Source organism: Planococcus citri, chromosome 5 (assembly GCF_950023065.1).
Source record: "Planococcus citri chromosome 5, ihPlaCitr1.1, whole genome shotgun sequence".
Lineage (NCBI taxonomy): Eukaryota > Metazoa > Arthropoda > Insecta > Hemiptera > Pseudococcidae > Planococcus > Planococcus citri.
The window spans coordinates 5,530,747-5,540,093 of NC_088681.1; the positions used below are offsets into that span (position 1 = coordinate 5,530,747).

The window sequence follows — 9,347 nt, forward strand, 5'->3', positions numbered from 1 at the left end:
AAAAGTGCCATGCAACCTACCAAAATGGGTTAAAATTTTGTGAGAAATTCAAATATTTCAACAAAAACGTTCTTTCAGCATATTTGAGAAATTTTAAGCTCTAAATTGGGCCATTATTGTAATGATTTATGGATTTTTGAAAAAAAATACTTCAAAGCATCAAAACAACACATAAAATTGCAATAATAAATTCAAATGTTGAGGTAAAAAATGTTTTTGAGCGTTTCTGCAGAATTTTGTAACCAAAAGCTGAGAGGCTATTATCCTCCAAGTTTTTTTAAAACATTGCAATATTTCGGCAAATAGGTAGATATGTTTTTTGAAAATTTTCGAAAAAATTAAGATTCAAAATTTAGACATTACCGGAATTTTCAGAAAAAGTATCGTTTGAGGGATTTTTGAATCTTTTAAAAAAATTTTGAGCTCAAAATTGGATCATAATTTCAAAGATTTTTGAAACAGTAACTTGCAACAAACCAAAATGAGTTGAAATTCTGCAGAAAATTCAAAAAATTTGACAAAAAATGCTTTTTGAGTTCAAAATTTAGGCAAAAATGTTTATTGAACACTTTGAAAAAAATCAGATTCAAAATTAGATTAAGTATGATGTTTGGAATTTTTATGTAAATAATTGACCCATCAAAACTGGTGAAAATTTTGCGAGGAATTCAAATGTTTTGAGCAAAATGATTTTTGAATGTTTCCGAAAAAAAATTTGAGCCCGAAATAGAGTCATGCAACAAATCAAAATAGAATTGTTAAAATTTTGCGAAGAATCCAAAATAAATCCACGAGTAAATATTTTCTGAGGATTTCTGAGAAATTTAAAGCCCGAAATGAGGTCATGATTTTGGAAATTTTCGAAAAAGTGTCATGCGATTAATCGAAATGGGTCAAGACTTCGCGATAAATTCGAATATTTCAACGAAAGTGTTCTCTGAACAGTTTTGAAAAACGTCACGCCCAAAACTGTGACGTAACTTTTTTTTGTGATTTTTAAAAAAAGTGTCATGCGACTCGCCAATAAGTATGGCCTAAAAATTAGCACGAAATTTACATATTCTCACAAAACAGTTTTTTGTGCATTTCTGAGGAATTTTAAGCCCAAAATTAGGTTGTGATATTTGAAATTTCAAAATTCGCAAATCGTTTTTCATGAATAATTTATTCATCCATTGAAAATTTTTACTTGGCAAGTATTTCTCATTAATTACGCCAAAATATTGAAAGATATCAATAATTCTAAAACTGAGAAAATATTTTGGAACACATTGGCGTCAATTTTTGGATAACTTTTGCCAATTTCAAAAGTTTTTGGCCATTTTTTCAACTTTTTTGAAATTGGCAAAAATTATCCAAAAATTGGCACTATTGTGTTCCAAAATATTTCCCCAGTTTCAGAAATGAAATCTTTCAATATTGTGTGGCATAATTAATGGGAAATATTTTCCAAAAAAAAATCAAAATACGAATTTATTTTTTAAAAAACTATTTGCAAATTTTCAACCGCTCAACAGAACTGTAATGGTAAATCCTTCACTTGCTCGTTGTTAGTCCTCAGACTACTTATACCATCTGGCTCTGAGGCCTACTAACGACTAAGTCTCACGGTATCAAATACCTAACTCCGTTCTACCATATACCAAATACTCTCATAAATATAACAACGCAATAAATGACCAAAGTGATTTACTCTGAATATTTATTCAAGCACATGAACAAGGTTTATAGTACATGTTGCTACAATGTACAATTACTACCATTCATATAACAACGAAAGATTCTGCTTAAAGGCATGAACGTTCTCCAAGCTAGCGTAAAAGCTCTATCTTGCTCGTTAGAAGAAGATTGGAAAACTGCGAAGCAACTCTGTAACTTACTCTCGGCCGTCAGCTTCCCTGAACCAGTCCACCAGATGGCGTTGCACCTGGTTCAGTGCAGCCTCCGACCTGGGCATCAAATTACCACTGTAGAGTGGTAACATGGAGTCCCAAGTACCCTCTACATAATGCCCCGGCTGGGTATAGCTCGGGGGCCCGACTGGATACGCAGCCTAAAAGAGGCCTACTCAGCGTCTCGTAGAGTACTTGGGCTCCTCCTGCCCCGCTTCGTATGCCAGAAGTGGCCTGCTCGTTATATGGCCCTACATCCCTATCTGGCTACTCTTGCAGAATCTTTGTACAATTTCGCGATCTTAAGATTAACATATCTAAACATTTGTATTAATAATAATATTACAATCGAATTTTATCACTATGCTAATCTTATACATCATACCATTGTCTGGACCGGAACTTGGCTGGAACTCTGGAACTTCTTCTTGACTCGAACCCTGTGAAACCACTCAGGTGAGCTACTCGAATAATTCAACTCTTTTCTTTCTCTCTGTTCCAGGTTTTTCGCTGGAGTTCAACTCGTTACTTGACTGCTTCCAGACTCAGGTAACTACTCTTTCACCTACTCATAGTCTACCTCCGAATATTAACACTCTGTTTTTTCCCAGGTGCTGGACCTTCAACACGTCTGGACCAGTTCACGCACGCTAACTCCAGCTACTCGTATTATTCATGCAGTCTACTCGTTGCTACCTGTCACGGGACGTAATATTTTTACTTCTATTTTACCATTTTTCGAGAAAAAAAACTTTGTACTTTGTTTTTTCTCTTTTTTCTTTTCACAGGTATTTCGTTGGTAGAGCTGCTCTTTGGTTCCATTCCCGTTCAAACACATTGGTTCGCGAAATGAAAAACTTCAATACTCATTGCGTAAGTTTTATTTTATATCACATTTTTCACCTCGTATTTTGGCTACTCTTATGATGATCAACAAAAAACACAAACAAAAAACAATCCAAATTTACATCTTTCTCTTTGTTACATGCTCGTTTGCCTAATTCAAAAATAACAAAACATCTCAACACAAAAATTCACGCATGTGGAGAGAAAAAAAAACAACAAACAAATTCACTAAACATTCAATTTGGCACCACTTTCTCTTTATTAGTGCACCAAAACATTCAAAAAATGCAAAAAGTAAAATAAAATAACAAGAACAATCCCATCTACTCGTAAAAAACAATATGGGAAGAACCAATTCTTCTCTTTTGGCTTCTCTTTTGGCAAACGAAAACAAAAAAAACAATTACATTCTCAAAAAAAATTATAAAAATAACAAAATTTACAGTCTTCTCCTCTTTTTGACTCAACTAGGAACTATTACAGACGAATTCTAACCCATTTCCGGTCGCTACTCTTTACCGACGGTGATTTTCCAGATTCTGGTTATTTTGGCGCTGAGCCATCTCAGCATCTCGTCGTCTAATTTCTCTTCTTTCGGCTAGCCGTCCTCTACCCAGACCAACACCAATCGCCGGTACCGCTGCTGGCTGCGGCATTCGATTCTCTGGCTGCTGCTCGGGGTTCTGACGCTGCTGCTCGGGGACATTTTGTCGAATTGGCTGTTGCACGATGGCCTGAATTCGTTCATCGCGAGCTACTCACTGCTCTTGGGCCGCTGGTCTATCCTGCGCTGCTTGCTGCCACCTTCGATCCTCCCGAGCTACTCGTGGCCTCGGTGCCGGTTCAAATTCTCGGACGTTCATGTTCGGCTCCGGCAGCGGTCTCCGATTCGGGTTTCGATACTCTTGCGCCTGCACTCTGTCTATGAGATCTCTCTCATGGACTTCATGCGCCAATCTCTCCATTACCGCGTTTCTGTCCACGTGTCCGCGCGCTTCTCGGTCGTGTCGTCGTAATTCGTGACTTCTATCAATTTGATCTCGACGCTGCTCATCCGTAGGTCGCGGTGGATCGCGCTCCCTTGCCAAGTGGCCGTAAGCGTGCCTTCTCTCTATACTGGCATATTCGAAAACTCGCACGAGCGCCTCGCTTACTTGGTGCTCATTTAGATATGGAGTCGGTCCACGGAATACTGTCGGAGGGACTCGATTTACCACCTCTTCGAGACCTTCTAGGTAAACGTACCTGCCTGGGAAATAATCACCAGGGCTTTCTCGTAGAAATTGTCTCAACTCGTTCCTCCTCACCGGACACTGCGGCCACGTTACCGGCGGTACCATCAAGATGTGGCGAGTTCCATGTCTAAACATAGTCTGCCACAGTTCTCTGATGCGTATCTTGATCTCTTCAAGCTCCTCTTTTTCTGTCTCGTACTGACCAATGGACATAATCACCCTTTGAGGCGACCGCAGTACGAATCTCCGAAGATTCTTCCTTATCGTCGTAATCGGTATTCGAGAGCCAGACATGGGGTGGATCTTCCATGCCTCTTTCTCCTCTCGGTTTTGAAAAATTATCTCGCTAACTAGCGCGTGCGCTAAACTATCTCCAATTACTATAAACGAGTTTATACCATAGAAAGCTACTCCTTCCCGCCAGTATCGTCCGATCAGGCCCGCTGCTCCGTCTCGTTCGTAAAATGAATCATCCCGCGCCGTCAAGTTATCATCTAAGATGATCCCTCTGCTCTGCATGGCCAATTGCAGCGTATCGCGAGTGACCGGGAACCATACGTTACGATAATATCGCTGCCCGTCCGGTTCCACCTGGAAGCTAGCCAAAATCCACACTGGGGCGGGATGTGGTGGTCGCTGCTCGACCGGTACGAAGCACTCTTCTACCGGCAGTGGCTCCAAGTAGCCCGCCTGCGCATTCACCTCTTGTTGATCAAGCTCGCGCAGCATCTCTTCAATATTATGGCGATATTGCGCCTCTCGCTCAATCAGTACTAGTCGCGCTCGTTCCTGCGCGTTTACCTGGGCAACACCCGGTAGCTGTTCTCGTAACACCGGGCTCGGCGGTGGCGGTGGCTGACACGGGGCCGGGTCGCTTGGCGGTGGCGGTGGCGTGCTCGCCGCGAGCTCCTCCACCTCGTTCGAACTCGCCGCCAGCTCGAGCACCTCTTGGCTCGACTGAGTAATTTCTCCCTCTTCTACCGACTTTGATTCGCTGCGCGTCTTACTCCTCGTTTGGACTCCTTCAGCTGCTCGTTCGGGGGTTATTTCTTTTTCCACAGAGGGCTCCTCTTTCGTCGAAGGTTTCCCTTTCGTCGTTCTCTTTCGTGCCGGGGCCTTTTTCTTCGCAGCCGGTTTCTTCTTCGGCGGCGTCGGCTTTTTCTTTTTTGATACTGATTTCTTCTTTGCCGGAGCTTCTCTTTTTGCTGCGGCTTTGCGCCGAGGTCTTTTCGGGGGTGACGAGCTCGAAGAACTGGAGTCTGAGCTACTCGACGAGCTGCTCCTTGATCTGCCTCGTTTGATCGACTCGACGCCGGAAACGCCCGACTTCGACGCACTCGAACGGACAGATTTCTTTGACGACGAACCTTCCGTAGTCGTATCCTTTCGGCTCGAACGAGACTCACTTTTTCTTGTGCTGCTGTCGGCGTCTGACGCTGGCGTACCCGTCACGACGTCCACTGGTCGCTTCTCTGTCTTCGGTGTCGACTCTTGCTTCTTTACTTTCGCTTCAAGCAGAGTTTTCCGAATCAGGTTTTCTGCCTCATCGGAGTTCGGTTTTGCATCATTTTCAGCATCTCCTCGCATGTCTAACAGCCTTTGGATTTCACCACGTAAATCGTCTCTACTTGCTCTTTCTAAACACAGTTTTAAAGACGCAATTAGTACCCCATCGGGAATGTCACTACTACGAGATATTTTGGACGCAGAGCTCTCAGCCGACGTACTCTCACTCGTTCTCTTTCGTGTAACACGTCTCGACACTCTTTCGTCAGCTCGAGGGCTTACTTCGCTATTCTTACCCGAATTCGGAGTACTCAAGTCTTCGACGCTTTCGTAGTTTAACGAGGCTCCTCTGTTAACTTTCGAGATAACCTCGGGTGACAGGACCGGAATAACAACACTTGGCGTCGGTGGCTTCTCGTTTTCTATAGGCTGCTCTACCGCCTCTATTTTTATTGCTTCGGGCTGCTCGTCGATTGCAGGCTCCTCGGTCGTAGATGGCCTCGCTTCCGCTTGTCTTTGCAACCGCCTTACGGTGATCCGTGCTCGTTCGGTCTCGTTGTTCAACAGCTCGAAGATGTCTTCGTAAGAAATTGACAGCTCCTCTAAACGGCTGTTCAAACCGATCATCTGCATAGCCACCGGCAGCTCAACACCTACTTAGCAAAACACACAAGAGAAGACACAACTCGTTTACTACTCGTTGCATTTCTTGAGATCAAAGCTATATTTGCCGACGCTTACCTCCTAACACCGGCACAACGTCCAAACCATCGAGTATCTCAGTCAAGGTAATCTCGCGCTCCTCTGCTTGGCGATCCAGGTCCAGCAGCATCATGACACGGTGGTCTTCAATATGATTAAAGCTACGCGCTCGACTTATTGCGCTTAATGCTCGTTCGAAACTCGTGTCGTTCTCGCGCAACGCTTCCTCGAACTGCTGGTAACGTCTGTCGCGGATAGCTCTGTTTTCTGTGACACACAAAAACACGTAAAATATAAGCTTACTCGTTTATCGTGAACCTACTCGTTCTTTATTAAGCTTACCCGCATCGAACCGCACGTCAAAGTCTCGTTTTTCTTTCTCGATCGCGTAGGCGTCTTCCACCAGCTCCTCTGGCGTCGGTTCTTCCTTGCCTTCATGCGCTAGTAGGAGGACCCGATTCCGATCAGCAAGTGCAGTAGCGGTAGCCTGCAGCTCGTCTAATTCTTTACGCAGACGCACCGCTTCGTCGATTGCGATTTTCAGCTCGCGTTCTCGTAGCTCCAATTCGGTTCTCGGCGTATTTCTCATGAGCGACTCGTTTTGCTCGATCAGCGTTTGTACCTGTCGTTCCGCATCCCGCAATCTTTCCCGCAGCGATTCGTTATCTTCGTTGGCCCGTCTCGAAATCTCCGTCGTGCCACCTCGTAATTTTACCCATGTGGCCGGATCGACTTTACCGGATTTTTTACACCGGACCACCGGACAATCACCCGGCACCTCGACATTATGCTTTTTCATGCATTTTTTGTGCAACTGATGTCCGCATGGCAAGGCGAGGGCTCTGGAGTTCGATTTTTTGCTTCTCGAGCCTTCACCAATGGCCTGTCCGCATAGCTGGCAGCGGAAAACGCGGTAATGCGTTGCGTCATCTTCCTCTTCGCTAAATTTAAATAACAATTACACCGTACTTTGTTAATTATCGATGCTACTCGGGAATAATCTAATTTTTACTCTATTCTACAGGTATCGAAGATCTTTACCTTTCGGATGTGCTGCTGTTACTATCATCCCAAACAAACGCTCGTCTCGGCACGTCTTCTCTTTCGTTCGCGTCGTTCATCGTATCGTCAATAACTGTGAGAAAATCAACGAAAAAACCGGTAAGTTCAAATGCACTTTCGTGTTGCTACACTTAATCTACTCTATTTATCTTAATTACCTATGTCTAATTAGAAGATCACTTCTAGCTACTTGAATTTGCCAGTCACGATCCAATACGTCTTACTACTGTAAAACAACCGACAGGTAATTAATTTTCAAAACAATCTTGGTTTACTCGTAGGTACGTGCAAGCTACTCATAGGTGTTTCTAAATTCAGCTTACCTTATTTCAGCGTCGATATAATTCTCGTCAAACGAATATTTAACACACGAACGTCCAACTAATCAGCTGAAACAGGTAACAAACATCTCAATATGCTATTCGTAGTTCATTTTTAATTACACGTACTTCCAATTAGCACTACGTTTAAATTTATGATAGTTTACTCTGTGCATTTCGCTTACCTTTTGTAATGAAACAAAATTTCGTCGAAAGATTTCATGCCACGACTTGACTACTATCGTTCTTCCAACTCGTTGAAATATGAGAAAAAACCACGTCGCTTCTCGTATAGCCGGTAGCTTCTTCGGCTGTGTGCAAAAAATACCACACTAAATTAATAATCTTTCACTACTTACGCATGACGTATCGTGTAACATAATGAAATTAATTGCACACGAGGATAAACAAATTCAACTTACCCAGTCGAAATACACGAGGAGCTACTCTTTTACTGGAATTTTTCTTCTAATCAACACGTTTCGAATTTTTATTCACTTTTCTAACGGAAAAATACAACACGAGCGAATTAAAAACCATATTCAATAGACTTACGCCATTTTGATTTTAGGTTTCTTTGTTAGACCTTACCGAAACAAACATGCCGCAATTGTTCACTTCTCAAATAAATTACCCGATTTTTTACTTTTTACACCAAATTAACCGATTTCGCATATATACTCGCGTACGTGAGCTTTTACGGTCACCAATTAGCGCAAAATTCACCACGAAAGCACCAAAATTCCAACTTTTACAATTACGCACTTTATTGCAAACTTTCAACAAACATTCACGTTATTACATCACACGCATCAATAATACATCAAAACTGCAACGTCCTTGGCATTACTTTTCTCGTTCGTTGGTTCGTTTCAACCGATCTAGTTTTATCAGCTGATGCGTGCGACTCTTTACCACCCCCCGCCTACTCGCTAACGTGCAGACTACTCTCTGCTTCGTACTACAGGTTGCGGGGAGCCGCTCGTTTTCGTTCTCGTTGCGTTCGTTCCATTCTACCCCCCGCCTACTCGCTAGTACTACTTCTCTTCATACAGCTCGTATGCTACTCGGATAGAACTTGCTTTTACTTTCAATGGCTTGCTCTTTTTGGTTTTTTAAAACTAGATTAAAATATTGCTACGAGTAATTTGAATAAAATAAGATTTAAAACTAATAATAAAAAAAAAATTATTTACAGATTAAAATTTAGACACCAACCAGTACCTCGAATTCCAGCTACTCTTTTTCTCTTTTTATTTCAGCACGTCCTTGTAATTCATGTACAACTCTACGAACATCACACGGTGATGAGATTCTAATTTTTCCAGAGCTATAAAATTTACTGTTTTCTTTTTTCTTCTTTTCGTGCTTGTAGGTGGTACATAATCCGGATCGTCTGATCCAGGTGCTTTTTCACCTGGCTTCAACTTTTTCGTTCTTTTTCTATCTTTATCTTTCTTTTCCGCGTTCGCAAGTATTTCTCCAGCCTTTGTTGTCAAACCAACGGCTTTTTTAATGCACGTAGCGATCTTCTCGTTTTCTTTATCATCTAACTTGCGTCTCGCATGCTTTTTGAGTTTCTGGAATTCTTGCAGTTTCTTTCCTCTCTTTTCCTCAGCTTGTTCTAGCTCTTTCTTTCGCAATTCTCTAGCCAATAGCCTAGCTGCTCTTTCTGCTGCTTGATCATGTATTTTAGAGTCAATGACCTCTTCTTCGACCTCCTCGTCAACTTCTGACCTTTCTATCTCTTTCGGCGTTACTTTCTCTTTAATTTTTTCAATTAA

At 42.2% G+C, this 9,347-nt stretch overlaps 1 protein-coding gene across 2 annotated transcripts; it reads right to left on the bottom strand.

The window, feature by feature from the left end:
- Positions 1-1,688: 1,688 nt before the first annotated feature.
- Positions 1,689-7,853, bottom strand: LOC135846474 (protein PRRC2C-like). 2 transcript variants are annotated; one of them, XM_065365583.1, is made up of 8 exons: positions 7,749-7,853; positions 7,567-7,632; positions 7,402-7,469; positions 7,223-7,316; positions 6,524-7,122; positions 6,221-6,448; positions 5,776-6,132; positions 1,689-5,610 (listed from the first exon to the last, which is right to left on the bottom strand). In XM_065365583.1, the coding sequence occupies exons 4-8, from the start codon at positions 7,300-7,302 to the stop codon at positions 3,497-3,499; spliced, it is 3,378 nt and encodes a 1,125-aa protein (XP_065221655.1). In that variant the 5' UTR covers positions 7,303-7,316; positions 7,402-7,469; positions 7,567-7,632; positions 7,749-7,853; the 3' UTR covers positions 1,689-3,496. The 2 variants fall into 2 exon arrangements, with proteins under 2 accessions (XP_065221655.1, XP_065221654.1); XM_065365582.1 differs by having other exon boundaries at positions 1,689-6,132.
- Positions 7,854-9,347: the final 1,494 nt, after the last annotated feature.

Bases quoted from the DNA above. Each gene is read 5' to 3' on its own strand.
- LOC135846474 (XM_065365582.1), bottom strand. From the start codon at position 7,302: ATGAACGACGCGAACGAAAGAGAAGACGTGCCGAGACGAGCGTTTGTT. The intron at 6,449-6,523 runs GTAAGCTTAATA...TGTGTGTCACAG, and splicing joins TGACGTGCGGTTCGATGCGG to AAAACAGAGCTATCCGCGAC. The intron at 6,133-6,220 runs GTAAGCGTCGGC...TTTGCTAAGTAG, and splicing joins CGTTGTGCCGGTGTTAGGAG to GTGTTGAGCTGCCGGTGGCT.